Below are 18,732 nucleotides of genomic sequence, written 5' to 3' on the forward strand. Positions count from 1 at the left end.
ATATGACCCCTGTGGCAAAGGGTTGGAGTTGGGATTGGGAGTGGGACAGGGATGGACTAGGATGTTGTGGAGGTTGGATGGGTGACGGAAAACCACTTTAGGAGGAGTGGAAAGCATCTTGGGAAGTATGTCCCTTATTTCAGTGCACGATGATAGATAATCAAAGACCTGGTGAAGGATGTGGTCCAGTTGTTCCAGTTCGGGTGATATTTGGTAATGAAGGGGGCACTCCATTGTGGTTGATTCTTGGGGATGGTCGGAGGATTGGGGGTGTGAGGTGAAATGGCATGAGGTCTGTTTGCAGACTAGGTCTGGGGGATAGTGCCTTTCTGTAAAGGCCTTGGTAAGACCTTCAGCAAACCATGCAAGGAAGTACTTGTTACTGCAGATACGCCGTTCCTGGGTGACTATGCTGTGTGTGAGAGATTTATTTATTTTTTGGAAGTGATGACAGCTGTCGAAATGCAAGTACTGTTGGTAGTTAGCGGGTTTAATGTGGACAGAGGTGTGGATGAAATCATCAGAGAGGAGGAGGTCATCGTTTAGGAGGGTGCACACTGGGTTGTGGAGGGCCGGGTGAAGTGGATGGGAGAGAAGGTGGTGAGGTTATGTAGAAATGAAGATTGGGTGTCTTCGCCCTGACTCTAGATCAAGAAGAGACCATCAATGAACCAAACTAGTGGTTTGGTCTTCTGGGAGGCTATGAATGTCTCCTCTAGATAGCCCTAGAATAGGTTGGTATAGGAGGGTGCCATGTGGGTGCCCATGACTGTGCTGGGATCTATTTGTACACATCCCCTTCAAAGGAGAATTACTTATGACTTAGGATGAAGTTAGTAAGGTATTTGAGGAATGAGGTAGTGGGTTTGGAGTCTGAAAGACACTGGGAAATGTAGTGCTCAATAGTAGTAAGACCATATGCAAGAGAAATGTTGGTGTATAGGGAGGTGATGTCAACACTGACGAGTAAGAATCCAGGAGGTAGAGAGGTGAGGATTGTGGAGAGACAGTGAAAGAAGAGGTTGATATTTTGACGTGGGAGGGTAGATTACGGGCAACTGGTTGGAGGTACCTGTCAACAGGGGCCAAAATTCTTTAGTGGTAGCACTATAACCAGCCACAATGTGTCATTCAGGACTGCTGGGTTTGTGAATTTTGAGGAGCATGTAGAAGGTGGGTGTGCAGTGCATCATAGGGGTGAGGAGGGAATGGATTCAGGGGAGAGGTTCTGTGGTAGGCTTAAAGCTTTAAGCAGGAATTGGAGATTATGTTTTATATTGGTATGACTACCAACCAGCTGTCGACCAGTATGAAGGGCCACCGCCAAACTGTGGCCAAGAGAAAAACAGACCACCTTGTGGCACAACATACAGTTGAACAAAACATGCTTGATTTCAATTGCTGCTTTACAATCCGGGCCATCTGGATCCTTGCCGGGATTGATGACCCAGTAGTTTAGTTGCTTTAAACACACGATAACATGTATCATCACTCCTCCCTCCTCTTGTCTCTCATCCTCTTTATGTGCCACCTTCTACCAATGCATCTGCCCCTCTTTCCCCTTCCCCACTCCTTTCGTTTGTTGCCCCCCCCCCCCCCCATCTGCTTGGCCCATAGCCTCCCAAAGTTGCACCTACTGGCAGTCTAATCCTTGCACGCTCTGCCAAACAGCGTTCTTCATTCTCACAACCCATATACTGCTATCCCCCTCCAGATTACTGCTTACATTCTACATGACAGCTGCATTACAAACTGAACTGCCAGAAACAGCAGCCACATGTGCGTGAGATGTATACATGCTTATGTGAATCAATGTATGTCTTTTTCCTTTTCTGATGAAGGTTGTGGTCAAAAGCTAATGTGGCAGTGTCTTTTTGTTGCACCTATCTGCAGCTTATCATGCCATCTTTACAGTAAGTACCAATGTGCCTTTTCCTTATGTTGCTGATATTACAGCCTGGTGTTTCCATTATTTTATTTATGTTTCTCTGACAAACAATGAGAACACCATTCACCTGTAGAGTTCAAGGTCTTCATTAAAAAGTGACGATACACAAAGTTTAACTCTGAATGTATAGACGAATTTCTAAATAGCATAACTGAAATAATGAAGGAAACAATATCTGCCACAAAAAGAAGGTGCTCTCACACATTACAAGCTGATCTGGTAAGGACCTCCACAAAGGATACTGAGTGTCTCAAAACAGCCTGACAAAAAAAGAAACTTAAACAAAAATTAGTACACACTGCACTTCTCAAGTAGATGCCATTGTTGAACTTACCCTCTTTCGTTTGAGCATTTGTGATCTGCAAGTCAAAATCTGTGTTTTTCCCAATTCTCTTCTGGTGAAGAATTGCCTTTTTTAAGTCTCGTACCGAGATATGAAGGCCATCAAATGTGACGGTATCATACTCAAGGGCAGATTTAAATTTATAGTGAACAGACATGATATCTTCATATCATCAACAATAGCCTACGTGTCACTTCTAACAACAAAAAAAGTTTCTGAAAAGAAAAAAAAAGTATCACTTAAGTGTTATGAATGTGAGGAACATAAAACAATGAATTTAAATAATTAAATAATAACATACCAAACTGGCAACAAAAATGCAAAATCTAATTTTATACAACAAAAAGAAGACAGATCATATCATTGACAAAGTTGAATATAAAACATTTTTCTCTTCTGATTTCTACTGACAATAACCAACTGCAGTGTGCATCTGATGCTCTGGGAGTTACTAAGTAAACATCTAAATCATGAAATGCTCAACTGAAACCACTTGCATTTCATTATCTGTGCCTTAATCAACTCAAATAATACTTTAACTGCAATCCACAGTCACGGAGAGTTCAAGAGAGCCAAAATTCATGCAACGATCAAATTTAAAAAAACTGGCATTAATTGAGTCCTAACAGGCAGTATGCACCAATTTTTAGCAATTCTGAAATTAATATCTATTAAAACAAAGTCACATCAACTTGAAGTTTAGCTGAAAGGGATAGTGTTTTATGAGCCATGGTCCTATTAAAAGGTCGTACATCCTTGATTTCCTCTGACCTGAAAACTGGCTCACTCAGCTAGTTGGCAGACAACATACAGTTCGATGTAGAACCTGAATCAGAAGAGACTTGATTTTCTTTATCTAAGTATGCTAAGTATTGCAAGAATATCCCTCTAATTCCAACCAAACAACCATGCTTCTTGGATTCAAGGCTGTTACATTTCCATAACATTTTTTTTAATAATGCCACAAACGAACACTGGGTTAAGAAAACTACACTTTTAGGAACAAAAGAATTCTTCCATTGTCACATTTGCAATGGTGTACCATATGGTGGCCAAAGGTTTACAAATTTAACATTTCCACGTCTAACCCCCCCCCCCCCCCCCCCATGAACCATGGACCTTACCGTTGGTGGGGAGGCTTGCGTGCCTCAGCGATACAGATGGCCGTACCGTAGGTGCAACCACAACGGAGGGGTATCTGTTGAGAGGCCAGACAAACATGTGGTTCCTGAAGAAGGGCAGCAGCCTTTTCAGTAGTTGCAGGGGCAACAGTCTGGATGATTGACTGATCTGGCCTTGTAACATTAACCAAAATGGCCTTGCTGTGCTGCTACTGCGAACGGCTGAAAGCAAGGGGAAACTACAGCCGTAATTTTTCCCGAGGACATGCAGCTTTACTGTATGATTAAATGATGATGGCGTCCTCTTGGGTAAAATATTCCGGAGGTAAAATAGTCCCCCATTCGGATCTCCGGGCGGGGACTACTCAAGAGGACGTCGTTATCAGGAGAAAGAAAACTGGCGTTCTACGGATCGGAGCGTGGAATGTCAGATCCCTTAATCGGGCAGGTAGATTAGAAAATCTAAAAATGGAAATGGATAGGTTAAAGTTAGATATAGTGGGAATTAGTGAAGTTCGGTGGCAGGAGGAACAAGATTGGTTGGTTTGGGGAAGGAGACCAGACAGCGTGGTCATCGGTCTCATCGGACTAGGGAAGGATGGGGAAGGAAGTCGGCCGTGCCCTTTCAGAGGAACCATCCCAGCATTTACCTGGAGTGATTTAGGGAAATCACGGAAAACCTAAATCTGGATGGCCGGACGCGGGATTGAACCGTCGTCCTCCCGAATGCGAGTCCAGTGTCTAACCACTGCGCCACCTCGCTCGGTGGAGGAACAAGACTTTTGGTCAGGTGATTACAGGGTTATAAATACAAAATCAAATAGGGATAATGCAGGAGTAGGTTTAATAATGAATAAAAAAATGGGATTGCGGGTTAGCTACTACAAACAGCATAGTGAACGCATTATTGTGGCCAAGATAGACACAAAGCCCATGCCTACTACAGTAGTACAAGTTTATATGCCAACTAGCTCTGCAGATGATGAAGAAATTGATGAAATGTATGGCGAGATAAAAGAAATTATTCAGGTAGTGAAGGGAGACGAAAATTTAATAGTCATGGGTGACTGGAATTCGTCAGTAGGAAAAGGGAGAGAAGGAAACATAGTAGGTGAATATGGATTGGGGGGAAGAAATGAAAGAGGAAGCCGCCTTGTAGAATTTTGCACAGAGCACAACATAATCATAGCTAACACTTGGTTCAAGAATCATAAAAGAAGGTTGTATACCTGAAAGAATCCTGGAGATACTAAAAGGTATCAGATAGATTATATAATGGTAAGACAGAGATTTAGGAACCAGGTTTTAAATTGTAAGACATTTCCAGGGGCAGATGTGGATTCTGACCACAATCTATTGGTTATGAACTGCAGATTGAAACTGAAGAAACTGCAAAAAGGTGAGAATTTAAGGAGATGGGACCTGGATAAACTGAAAGAACCAGAGGTTGTAGAGAGTTTCAGGGAGAGCATAAGGGAACAATTGACAGGAATGGGGGAAAGAAATACAGAAGAAGAAGAATGGGTAGCTCTGAGGGATGAAGTAGTGAAGGCAGCAGACGATCAAGTAGGTAAAAAGAAGAGGGCTAATAGAAATCCTTGGGTAACAGAAGAAATATTGAATTTAATTGATGAAAGGAGAAAATATAAAAATGCAGTAAATGAAGCAGGCAAAAAGGAATACAAACGTCTCAAAAATGAGATCGACAGGAAGTGCAAAATGGCTAAGCAGGGATGGCTAGAGGACAAATGTAAGGATGTAGAGGCCTGTCTCACTAGGGGTAAGATAGATACTGCCTACAGGAAAATTAAAGTGACCTTTGGAGAGAAGAGAACCACTTGTATGAATATCAAGAGCTCAGATGGCAACCCAGTTCTAAGCAAAGAAGGGAAAGCACAAAGGTGGAAGGAGTATATACAGGGTTTATACAAGGGCGATGTACTTGAGGACAATATTATGGAAATGGAAGAGGATGTAGATGAAGACGGAATGGGAGATAAGATACTGCGTGAAGAGTTTGACAGAGCACTGAAAGACCTGAGTCGAAACAAGGCCCCGGGAGTAGACAAAATTCCATTAGAACTACTGATGGCCTTGGGAGAGCCAGTCCTGACCAAACTCTACCATCTGGTGAGCAAGATAAATGAGACAGGCGAAATACCCTCAGACCTCAAGAAGAATATAATAATTCCAATCCCAAAGAAAGCAGGTGTTGACGGATGTGAAAATTACCGAACTATCAGTTTAATAAGTCACAGTTGCAAAATACTAACGCGAATTCTTTACAGACGAATGGAAAAACTGGTAGAAGCGGACCTCGGGGAAGATCAGTTTGGATTCCGTAGAAATGTTGGAACACGTGAGGCAATACTAACCTTACGACTTATCTTAGAAGCTAGATTAAGAAAAGGCAAACCTACGTTTCTAGCATTTGTAGACTTAGAGAAAGCTTTTGACAATGTTAACTGGAATACTCTCTTTCAAATTCTGAAGGTGGCAGGGGTAAAATACAGGGAGCAAAAGGCTATTTACAATTTGTACAGAAACCAGATGGCAGTTATAAGAGTCGAGGGGCATGAAAGGGAAGCAGTGGTTGGGAAAGGAGTGAGACAGGGTTGTAGCCTCTCCCCGATGTTATTCAATCTGTATATTGAGCAAGCAGTAAAGGAAACAAAAGAAAAATTCGGAGTACGTATTAAAATTCATGGAGAAGAAGTAAAAACTTTGAGGTTTGCCGATGACATTGTAATTCTATCAGAGACAGCAATGGACTTGGAAGAGCAGTTGAACGGAATGGACAGTGTCTTGAAAGGAGGATATAAGATGAACATCAACAAAAGCAAAACGAGGATAATGGAATGTAGTCAAATTAAACTGGGTGATGCTGAGGGGATTAGATTAGGAAATGAGACACTTAAAGTAGTAAAGGAGTTTTGCTATTTGGGGAGCAAAATAACTGATGATGGTCGAAGTAGAGAGGATATAAAATGTAGACTGGCAATAGCAAGGAAATCGTTTCTGAAGAAGAGAAATCTGTTAACATCGAGTATAGATTTAAGTGTCAGGAAGTTGTTTCTGAAAGTATTTGTATGGAGTGTAGTCATGTATGGAAGTGAAACATGGACGATAACTAGTTTGGACAAGAAGAGAATAGAAGCTTTCGAAATGTGGTGCTACAGAAGAATGCTGAAAATAAGGTGGGTAGATCACGTAACTAATGAGGAGGTACTGAATAGGATTGGGGAGAAGAGAAGTTTGTGGCACAACTTGACTAGAAGAAGGGATCGGTTGGTAGGACATGTCCTGAGGCATCAAGGGATCACAAATTTAGCATTGGAGGGCAGCGTGGAGGGTAAAAATCGTAGAGGGAGACCAAGAGATGAATACACTAAGCAGATTCAGAAGGATGTAGGTTGCAGTAGGTACTGGGAGATGATGAAGCTTGCACAGGATAGAGTAGCATGGAGAGCTGCATCAAACCAGTCTCAGGACTGAAGACCACAACAACAACAACAACAACAACAACAACAACGTCTAACCCCAATAACAGAGTTATTTTTAAGAATCTAATGTATTTAAAACACAGGCAACTGTGAGAATAAACAGTTGATAAAATAGTAATGGGACTTCAAGTTACCTCCTTACAAGAAGGAAGGGTTTCACAACAAGGTCACTCTGTAGGGTCCCATTGCCACAAAGAGAACACGTCAACAACAGTGTAATTAACAAGCAAAGATGCAATTTGTGTATCAGCTCTGAAACTTTCGATCACAGAGATAAACGAAATAATGAAAGATATACAACAATCCACGAAGCAAAAATGGCTGGCTGTTCATTGGATTAAAAAACAATAAGCCAAAAATACTGCAAAAAACTAAAACCTAATACACTAAAAGCTCAATATACTGCAGGTTCAGGTAAAATGCACTGTAAAAATCTTATTACTATCTCAATGAAGCTCTTCTGTCGTCTTACTTATCCCTGCAACCTTCATGCCCTGAAAACAATAACCAGAAGAGACGCGAGTAACTGAAGTCAACCTCAGGTTTGTGTTCTTATCACTATATCAGGTGTGTCGCTTGGCAGAAATCTGAATACACAGGGTGATTATAATTAATGTTAAACTTTCAAAACACTGTAGAAATAACAGCACTGGTCAGAATCACGTCAAATTGCAGCGAAATATTATCGGAGAAGGGGGAAACGTATGGCAGAAGAAAAAAAAAATGGTGCGAAAATTGATGAATAGATGGTGCTGTATGTGTCAGAATACGTACATGAAAACACCTGTCATGCGCACGACCCATTGAAGTTGGTATATACATGCCGGGTACAAGGCTTTTACTCCTTTCACGTCTGCAATGTTCACTATGTCTCGATGCAGGATCGCGCTCTGCTTGTAAAGCTGTACTACAAGAATGATGACTGTGCACAAGTCACTCTGCAGAGGTTCCGCATATTGAAGGGTTTGAAAAAAGTGTTGGTCTGATGACCAACGTGGGTCTGGAGAAAAGATTCAGAAATTCAAAAAGACAGGTTCTATTGGTGTGCAACCTGGCAGAGGGAGGGAATGAATTGATTCATTGTCAGTGAAAGCAGTGGCCACAGCAAAGGAGGAGACGAGTGGCGGTGTGCAAACGTGTAGTGCACGGAGAATTGCCCCAACATTGGTCATACCCGTGAGCACGGTGCGTAAAATCCTACGAAACATCCTTCTTTGCTATCCATTCAAAATTACCGATGTGCACGAGTTGCTTCCCATTGATCTGCCAGCAAGAGAAACCTTTGCTTTAGAATTTCTTGCTAGCATGGATGTGGATAATGATTGGCTGTGGAAGATTTTGTGGACAGATGAAGCCCACTTCAATCTGATAGGGTATGTCAATACACAGAACTGTCGAATGTGCGCCACGGAAAATCCACACACAAATCAACCAGTATCACTGCATCCTCAAAAGATCACTGTGTGGTGCAGGTTTACGGCATCATTTGTCATAGGGCCATATTTTCTCAAAGACAGCTGCTTCAGGATCTGTTACCTGTACCGTCGCTGGTAAGCGCTACGAGTGTCTTTTGCGCAACCACGTCATTCCAGCTCTCCAACAGCATGGATGTGTGGATGGCATCATTTTTATGCAAGATGGCACACCTCCGCCCATTGCAAATCCAATTAAGCAGCTGCTGAAGTGCCATTTCGAAAATGCTGCAATTATCAGGCATCATTTCCCTACAGCCTGGCCGTCCCGATCACGTGATCTTTATCTGTGTGACTTCTGGCTGTGGGCTATCTGAAAGATGTTATGTTCAGTGTTCCGACTGCAAACTCAGCTTCATTGAAGGCATGCATTGCGCAACATATTCTGAACGTTACCCTGGAAACACTTCGGTCAGTTATTGAACATGCTGTTTCTCGATTTCAAGTTGTTGCAGGAAAAGGTGGACTGCATATTGAACATGTTTTGCACCACTTACACAGAAATTAATAATCCGATTTGATTTTTATTGATGCTTTGTGTGCAGTTTTTGCCTAGGGACAATTAAAAGCCGATGTGATTGATGCTTTTTATGCGGTTTTTGGCCTCAGGACAATTAACAACTGATGTGAGTGATGCTTTTTATGCAGTTTATGGCGTCAGGACAATTGAAAACCAATTTTTCGCATCCGATGTGATATTACCTTGCCGTGGTGGTTGGGCTTACGTAACTAACAGTATCACACCTGTACACCCACGCAGTCTGAGTAGTGCAGTTTGTTTAATGTCAAACCTTAGGCATTGTTATACAATTCATTTGCCATTTTTAGTCGACCACTATTAAATCACAAAGCTTACAGCGGCATCTACTGCTACATTTTGTAACTATTTATTTTTCTTCTTCCATATGTTTTCCCCATTCTCCGATAATATTCCGTTGCAATTTGATGTCATTCTGACCAGTGGTGTTATTTTCACAGTGGTTTCAAAGTTTAATTATAATCACCCTGTACATCACAGGTTAACACTGCAACACAGTCAACAAAGTGAGTGCTAAAGCGGTCAGAGATGAATATGAAAAAGAGGAGATTTAATGAGTATAGAAGATGTTCCCAACACCCATGAAATACTGAATAATATACACAATATAAACAACACAATTACATAGATGAAGAGACAAGGGAATCAAACCACATTCAGCTGTTGCACCAGGCGACAATAAAACAGTACGCATAGAAGAAAATGACAAATGATTTGCCAAAAACAGCCAATGGACTTCTTTAAACCATTAAAAAATTAACCTTTAGCAATTTAGCAAAATAAACACCATCTGGATCACAAGTTTTTATTCTCTGACAACCAGTTTCAATCAACACTGCAGATCATCTTCAGATGTGGCGCTGCAAAGTCCAGTTTGTCAATGCTGTGTGAACAACAAAGTTGTGATCCAGACAGTGTTTGTTTGATTATTAATTGCTGTTATGTGGTACTTTTTTAAAAAGTTTTACTTCTAATATGAAAATAAGATGCCTTTGACGAGAAGAGAATCACCTGTATGAATATCAAGAGTTCAGATGGAAAACCAGTCCTAAGCGAAGAAGGGCAAGCTGGAAGGTGGAAGGAGTACATAGAGGGCCAACATAAGGGAAATGCACTTGAGGGCAGTATTATAGAAATGGAAGAGGATGTAGATGAAGCTGAAATGAGAGACAGAATATTGGGAGATGAATTTTACAGAGCACTGAAAGATCTAATTCGAAACAAGGCCCTGAGAGTAGACTACATTCCGTTAGAACAACTGACAGGCTTGGGAGAGCCAGCCATGACAAAACTCTTCACCTCATAAGCAAGATGTATGAAAGAGGTGAAATACCCTCACTTTTCAAAAATAATATAATAATCCCAATTCCAAAAAAGGGGGTGCTGACAAGTGGGAATCTTACTGAACTATTAGTTTAATACGTCATGGTTGTGAAATATTAACATGAATTCTTTACACAACAATAGAAAAACTGATAGAAGCCGGCCTGGAGAAAGATCAGTTTGGGTTCCGCACAAATATAGGAACACACGAGGCAATACTGACCATGCAACTCCTCACAGAAGACAGATTAAGGAAATGCAAACCTATATTTACGGCATTTGTAAACTTAGAGAAAGCTTTTAATAATGTTGACTGGAACATTGTCTGAAATTCTAAGGGCAGCTGGAATAAAATACAGGGAGTGAAAGCTATTTATAACTTGTATAGAAACCGGAAGGAGTTATAAGAGTCGACAGGCATGAAACTGAAGTAGTAGTTGAGGAGGGAGTGAGACAGGGTTGTAGCCTATTTACGATGTTATTCAATCTGTACACTGAGCAAGCAGTACAGGAAATAAGAGAATTTTGTAGTAGGTGTTAAAAGTCCAGCGAGAAGAAATAAATTTGACAATGACATTATAATTCTCTCAAGAGAGAGCAATGGATTTGGAGGAACAGTTGAACAGAATGGACAAGGTCTTGAAAGGAGGGTAAAAGATGAAAATCAACAAAAGCAAAATGAGGATAATGGAATGTAGACAAATTAAATCAGATGATGATGATGGAGTCTGATTAGGAAATGAGACACTTAAAGTAGTAGATGAGTTTAGCGATTTGGGCAGCAAAATAACTGATAATGGATGAAGTAGAGAGGATACCAAAGGTATTCTGGCAGTGGCAAGGAAAGCATTTCTGAAGAAGAGAAATTTGTTAACATCAAGCATAGATTTAAGTGTCAGCGAGTCTTTACTGAAAGTATTTGTATGGAGTGTAGCCATATATGGAAGCCAAATATGACCAACAGTTTAGACAAGAAGAGAATAGAAGCTTTTGAAATGTGGTGCTATAGAAGAATGCTGAAGATTATATGGGTCAAACGTGTAATTCATGGGGATGTACTGAATATCACTAGGAGGACAACAATTTTGTGGCTCTATTTGATCAAAAGAAGTGATCGGTTGATAGGACATGTTCTGAGACATGATGGGATCACGAATGTAGTACTGGAGGGAAGGGGGGGGGGGGGGTAAAAATCGTAGAGGGAGACTAAGAAATTAACACAGCCAGCAGATTCAGAAGGATGTAGGTTGCAGTACATACTCTTGAGATGAAGAGTCTTGCACAGGATACAGAAGGGTGGAGGGCTGCATCATATCAGTCTTTGGACTCAAGACCACAACAACTAATGTTCTTTAAATTCACACACAGTACACTGTAAAGTACAGTAATGTACTATTTACTTTTGCACACTTCCCATATGTAGTCTGTCATTCTGCAGCTCACCTTTGATCCCTTGATACACTGCAGTTATACTATAACATAAGAGCATCAGGTCCTCCAACAATCGCATTGTATATCAAAGGTACTATTGTATCTTAGGGTGAAATCCAGCTTTGAATAAAATTTAGCAAGTGTTACTATGTCAGATACCAGTTTATTTCAAGCCTTCGTGTCTGCTATGTTACTATGTTTGTTTATTTGTAAATCATTATAAGATCCTTGATAAGAAACACCTTACTAAGGTGGTACTGAGCTATTTTCTTCTGTGCTTTCAAGTTCAGCTATGAATACAGTGTACTCATTTGGAAAGCAAAACATATAATTCATAGTCTCTTAAAAATCCGAGGCAGTGTTCTGTTCCTATCTCAAGGTCAAAAATTGATATGGGCAATACTCATGCCAAAAAGGCAATCCACTGTGCTCATCATAATTGGACTTTGTGCTCGCAGAGGATTAATAAAATGCCATTGCATTAGTGAACAAATAATAGCATAGTGTGTAGCTATCTGTCGCACTAGGTAGTACTACTTCATAGAAATACAGCACCATAATGTCCAATGCTTGGTGGTTGCCTCAGTAAAAATGCTACAAACGGGATGGTCCCAATGGCCAGCCTCATTCTTGTCATTGTGCACCATTTCAAATCTTTTAAAATGTGATGGTCTAGCAGACCCAGAAACATACATCTAAAAATAAAGTGAAGATAGCAATAAGGCTGAGTAAAAAGGACAAAAAATATTTTCTGATTCTTTTACTGCCATGGCCATTTAATGTTTGTCTATGAGCAAAAATCCATACACTCGTCAGCGCTAAGTATTCCATCATATGTTAACAATGCTTGTGAACTAATATAAATTTATTAATGGCATGCTTGCAGTTATTCAGCAAGAGTTGTAATTTCCATTTTATGTAACAACTTAGCGGAACACCTGGAATCACACCATTAATCAATCGCATTGAGAAAATCTGCAAGCTCAAGATATAAATTTATTTTATTTTTATACCTATTTGCATGTAGTCCACTGCATCATATTTATTTATAAAGATTTACATAACAACAACTCTTATTACTGCTTCTGATTCTTTGCTGGATGTTGACGGTATTCAAATAATGAATTACAAAAGACAAGAAACAAAAACAAAAAACCAATGATGAGGTAGTGTCAAACCCTGAAGTTTTCAATCAATCAACATTTTTTCAGCTAGGAATGTAGATTTCATGGGAAACTTATATTATTCAAACTCACAATATTTATGCATGCTTTTGTAATCCCTTTTTTCACATAAAAGCTTTTACTTCAGACTATCTTCACACTACTTTGATTGTTTAACATAAAGATCTAGTGAGTGGAGAAAATGTCTGCAGGTAACAGCAGCAAATTCCTTGTCTCATCTCACACCCCTAAATGTTTTCCATGTTAGCATTTCACCAGTCTGAAAGAACCATAAATTTATTGAGCTACTGGATAGACTAAAACATTTTCCAACAATTGGCAGGAATGGTACAGCAAAGAGTAATATACAATGAAGAAACAAAGTCTTGTTTGCAGGGATGTACTTATTATATATTTACCAATGACATGTTTTACCTGATTCAGGCACCTTCAGATTGGCCTAGGCAACAAATATACATTTCATCAGAAGCGGCATGACACAATTTTGCGAAACTGTCATTGCTAGGTAGTAATCCAAAAGTAAATGATCTGGAATCATGGTGCGCAGTTCATGTGAACTTCATCCATTTCTGTTTTGATTTGTATTGCAGTCCAACCCATCAAATGAAAATGTTTAATAACAGCACAAAACTCTTGTTTTCTTCATTTTCAATTGCAGTTGACACACTGATCAATCCAGACAGCTGTCAACAATTAGCTGTATGCCGTACATTGTTGAAATTCTTTATACAATACTTCGAATAAACAAGCTCACCAATCACGAACGTGCAACAAAAACGTTTGATTCTTTCATAGAAATTTAACAGTCTTGTCAAACCACCCTCACAGTCCAAAACTGCAATAGCACAATAAAAACAGTTATGGTCAGTACTAAAAGACAAACTTTCTGAAGAATTTATACAGGCTATGGAATTCCATTAAAAGAGGTATGGGTAACAAATTACGAATGAGAATTTCTTGCAACATTCATTGGGGTACATGATGTATCTTGATGTGATATAACTAATTATATTTTCACTACATCATCAGTCACCCTAATGCAAACTGCCTGAACAGTAGGCAAAATGCCTGCACTTTTAGCATGAAATGACATTGTCAAACATCAAGACTGATGTTGAAGAAATGGACTCTGGGTATGAAAGCCTTCACTCACAACACAAATGAAAGTTTGACAAAAATGTGAGAGATTTGGGCTAACAATAAGAACAAATACACGAGGAACAGAATTAAGAAGTGTCAAATTTATAAAAGGTTGAAAAAAATGTGAAGAACTAAACAGCCCAGTCGGTGCACGGGAGAGGGGGAAAATAGCTGCCTAACCTGGAGAAATATCATTTAAAAGTGGAGTTGCATAATCAACCTCTTGCTCATATGCAGTATACATATTTCTGCCGTAAAATGACTTCATATCAGTGTTCAACATACAGTGTGTAACTGAACTCCAGTTACATACTTTGAGAACAGGTCCCTTACAGCAAAACATGAAAAAAAGTCTAATAAACATTGCCTCTAAAATGCGTAACTTAAGAGCTAAGAGCACTTTTTCATCTTTATCAATGTGAAACATACTGAAGAAGTGCTCATAGCTCTTAAGATATGCATTTTGGAGCCCATGTTAACTAGACATCTTTTTCTTGTTTGCTTGTGTAAGGAACCCGTCCTCAAAGTCTGTAAAGGGAATTTAGTTACACCCTGTACATATTACAGCAATTATTAGTAAATCAAACAATTAAATATTTGTAGTTCTGTAGCTGTAAACAAAAATGTGAAAAAACCTCCATACCTAAAATGTCTATCAGTTGTGCCTTTGAAGTAAACAGTATATGGTTCACATGAGGTACATCACAAAAAATCACATTTAGCACAATGCATGGCATAAAGATGATAACTAGACCCATCTTGTGTTGAATTTGATCTACGGGATATTGTTTGCAAAACTCAGGTAAACAAGTAGTGTTCCATCCACCATAACTTCCAAATGCATTGATACCTCTTAATGACCAAAAATTTTACATACTACATTTTATCCTGTATATGTAATTTGGCCATGTATTTGAACCCAATGTTACAAGCATAGTAAATAACCAATACCAGTCACATTCATTGTGCCTAGAAGTATGCTTCTGCTATAAAGAAGCTATAGTAAAGCTGCCCTCACAACCTGATGATTGTTTCAAACACTATAGTGCATTACTAGGCATAGTCTTATTGGATATGGTAAAACCTTGATTCTTCCCATCTTTGAGCTAGCTTATCTGTTGGACTATGGGTTATATACCACAAAATTTGCATGAAGCCCTTGTTATATCAATATTTGAAAAAGAAAATAGAAATAATTGCCATAAATACTGAGGCATCTGCATATGATGCAAAATATCAACAAGAAACCTAAATGTTACAGAAAATATTGTATTTCATGACCAAATTTTCTTTGTAACAGGAAGATCCTGTGCAGAGTGCATATTTAATATGACACAAGTAATTGAAAAACACTAAGAACTGAACTAACCTATATTTGTATCCTTCACAGATTTTTATAAGGCTTTGAAAATAGTGATTACACATAAACTATATGGTCCACATCAATTCAGCTACAAAAGGTAAACTTCAGTCTCTGAGGTTATAAAATTTAAAAATATAACCCAAATAATTCATGCAAAGCAAGAACCAGGTTAGTTACGAATTCATGGCCCAAGATACAAGTTGCTGAAAACTGCATATCTATTGACTTTTATATCTGTGAACTTTGGTAAAATAGTGAAGTGATCTCTACATCCCGAATAGTTCAAGATATGTTGTTGCTTTATTATATTTCAAATATAATAATTTTCTGACTAAAATTATATCCTCAGTTTGGGAACATATGTCTGAGTATTTACATCATTTGTCTCTTTTTTTTGTTTCAAATATTTTATAACTGGGGCTTTTTCATATTATATTACCAAAAAACGAACTTTTTACACGGTGAGAGTATGGGCGCTCATTTCAAGATACCATTTCATAGCAAAGATGTCTCCAGATAGACTTTTTCTGTTACAAATGCTTTGACCGAATATCAACAATGATAGTGAGTAGAAGAGAAGTAGTCTCTCGTGATGCAGATATTCTCGTTGCACAGGAAGAATTACATTCCCTGAAGCAGTCCCTATAAAAGTTGGTATTCATGCAGTTCAGAAACCATGGTTAATTAACTTGAGACATTCAATAAGAAACTTCCATCTATATCAAAATATGAGAGTCATTCAATAAATAATGCTCATTTTTTTATGCTGTTAATATTTACAGGAGAACATCCTTTTAGGTGTTAAATTTTATGTTTCATCTGCACATGTCCAAATTTTTGAACAATTACAACAAATGGTAGAGTCATAGTGAACCATAAAAATGGTGTCTACCCAAGACGCTTATTACAAGTAATATGTTGTGACTGAATTCTCAGTTGTGAAAAAAGAAACTGTGGTGAACACCCACAAACTTTTGTGTGCAGCATATGCTCGCGATGGAATTGATAGGAACACTGCTTGGTGATGTGGAAAGAGTTGAAAAAGCAGGAAGTGCAGAAACTGAATTCCATGATCAGTCAAGTCATACTGCCTTGGCCACTGATCTTAGCATGACAGATACCGAAGATGCCATTATTTGTGCACACATCAGGAGTCTCTATGTGGGACACACGTAGAAGATGCAAGTGTGTCACTTGCTTAGTCAAAACACGGCAGCACAGGACAAGAGCTTATAGCAAAAGGGAATACATACACTTACATAAAGGCAGCACAAAGCATTTGAATATGATAAACAACCTTTAGAAAAATAGCAGATGTAAAAAAAAAATTTGACTGATAAATTCCAACTCTAAATATGTTTGGATAAAAAAAAATTGTGGGGCATTATTTACTGAACAACTATCATTCATAAAGTATAAAGCATGAAATCTTAAGAGATTGTTGGGAAAACCAAATACTTAATCTGGAAAAACTGTGAAGAAGCATATGTTCAAGTTACCCAGTGATTTTTGTCTGGAAGATAAATTATACTGTTCTCTCCAGAGTGCCGACAAAAAGTACATCATCGCTACAACTGTTGTAGAAGAGAAAAAAATAGTGAAGCTAAAAAAAAACACATTACCTGTAGTATTAAAAAACCTTTCACCACATAAAAAAAAGGAACATTCAATATGCCATGTTGGAAGATCAAAATTTTACAGATCTGACTGGTCCAACGAACACCTAGGGTACCCACTTGTCTGCGTATTTCGCAAAATTTGAACTCTGTGTTGTAACTTCGAAGAATTTACTTTAAGTCACAACATATAATACCTCAGTTGGACATGTGAAGTTGTTAGTAGTATGTGATGTATTGTAGGAGACCTGTTTGTTTCAGGAATGTGGTGACTGCCCCAGTAAACAGGACAAGGAGGAACTCACCTTACAAATACTCGAGACGGAAAATATAAGGGCGTTCAAAAAGAAATGAGCCAGAGGCATAATTACAGAAACCAGTACCTCAATGTTAGAAGTATTGACCCTGACTGTTGAGACACTTGTCCCACTGTGACACAAGGCAGTGAATGGTTGTCTCATAAAATTTCCAGGGCTGCGGTGTTAACCACTTCAGCACATACAGCTGGACGTTGTCGTCCGAGGTGAATCGTTTGCCCCTATGCTGACGTTCTTCTTTGACCAAGATGCCCCCCCCCCCTTCCGATTCACTTCCTGCAGCGTGCGGCAACAGTGAATGCCCGGCATTACTCGCCAAGCGATCAAATCGAAACAACCAGGCAATCTCACCTGTGGGGTCACTCTGCTCCACGACAACGCAAAGCCTCATATGGCCAACACAGTTGCTGCACTCCTGCAGACATTCAAATAGGAGGTCCTCGGCCACCCTCCATTAAGTCCAGACTTCTCTCCCTGTGATTACCCCATTTTTGGTCCCCTTAGAAAGGCTCTGAAGGGCAAATGATTCATCTCTGACGACGACGTCCAGCTGTACGTGCGGAACTGATTACCATCGCAGCCCCAGTAATTTTATGAGACAGTCATTCACTGCCTTATGTCACAGTGTGACAAGTGTCTCAACAGCCAGGGTCAATACTTCTTACATACAGGTACTGGTTTCTGATATTATGCCTCCAGCTTGTTTCTTTTTGAATGTCCCTTATATAATTAATAACTCTTCTAAAGTTACACATGAAATGAAGATGGAGAATATACAATAAATCAGTATCATACAAATATCTGAAGAAACTGCAACTATATATTGCATAAATGAAGGGACACGCAGGCTCTTAACAACCGTACTTAGTGATTCACTGCCATTTTTCTGAGATCTGGTTGGTGATTCTCTCACACGAAACACAAGGTTATCACTGGCATGTAAAGAGCATGAGTGACATATTTTACAAATAAGTCCAAAAAAGTTCCAGTTCTAAATGAACAAAGAGAACATGACTCAGTATAGTCATCACTGACAATATACAAAATTTTTCAACAGCTGCATTCACAGACAGAAGAGGGAATCACTTTTATAGTGGTGCCCCTAACCACATCAAAAATCACTACCAACTATTTTTCACTGATCAAGGAAAAATTACCTTGAGGTGATGTACAATGCCTGCTGAAGCACCCGGCTACAAAATATATACTTTTCAGCATTTGGAATGACAGGATTTTACAAGAGTGGTGAAGTCATGCATATCAAAAGCCCTCATCTTGTTGCCCAAAGAAGAATTTGAATCCTATCAATAGAAATGAGAAGAAAATGTCTGATGACTATCCCTGTGAAAGAAATTCAGAAGACACTTATATGGACAGAGAGAAAAGGTCAAATTGATACTGCTCATATTTCAAGGAGGGAAAAAAAGAGGAAG

General features: G+C 39.2%; 1 protein-coding gene across 4 annotated transcripts in view; it reads right to left on the reverse strand.

The window, feature by feature from the left end:
- LOC126235680 (E3 ubiquitin-protein ligase RBBP6) overlaps positions 1-18,732 on the reverse strand; it is a 400,367-nt gene that overhangs the window by 352,818 nt on the left and 28,817 nt on the right. For all 4 annotated transcript variants that reach the window (XM_049944411.1, XM_049944412.1, XM_049944413.1 and 1 more), the window contains exon 2: positions 2,283-2,506. In XM_049944411.1, coding sequence (XP_049800368.1) covers positions 2,283-2,448 — 166 coding nt within the window. In that variant the 5' untranslated portion in view covers positions 2,449-2,506. The remainder of the gene's footprint in view (positions 1-2,282; positions 2,507-18,732) is intronic.

This window comes from Schistocerca nitens, chromosome 2, assembly GCF_023898315.1.
Source record: "Schistocerca nitens isolate TAMUIC-IGC-003100 chromosome 2, iqSchNite1.1, whole genome shotgun sequence".
NCBI lineage: Eukaryota > Metazoa > Arthropoda > Insecta > Orthoptera > Acrididae > Schistocerca > Schistocerca nitens.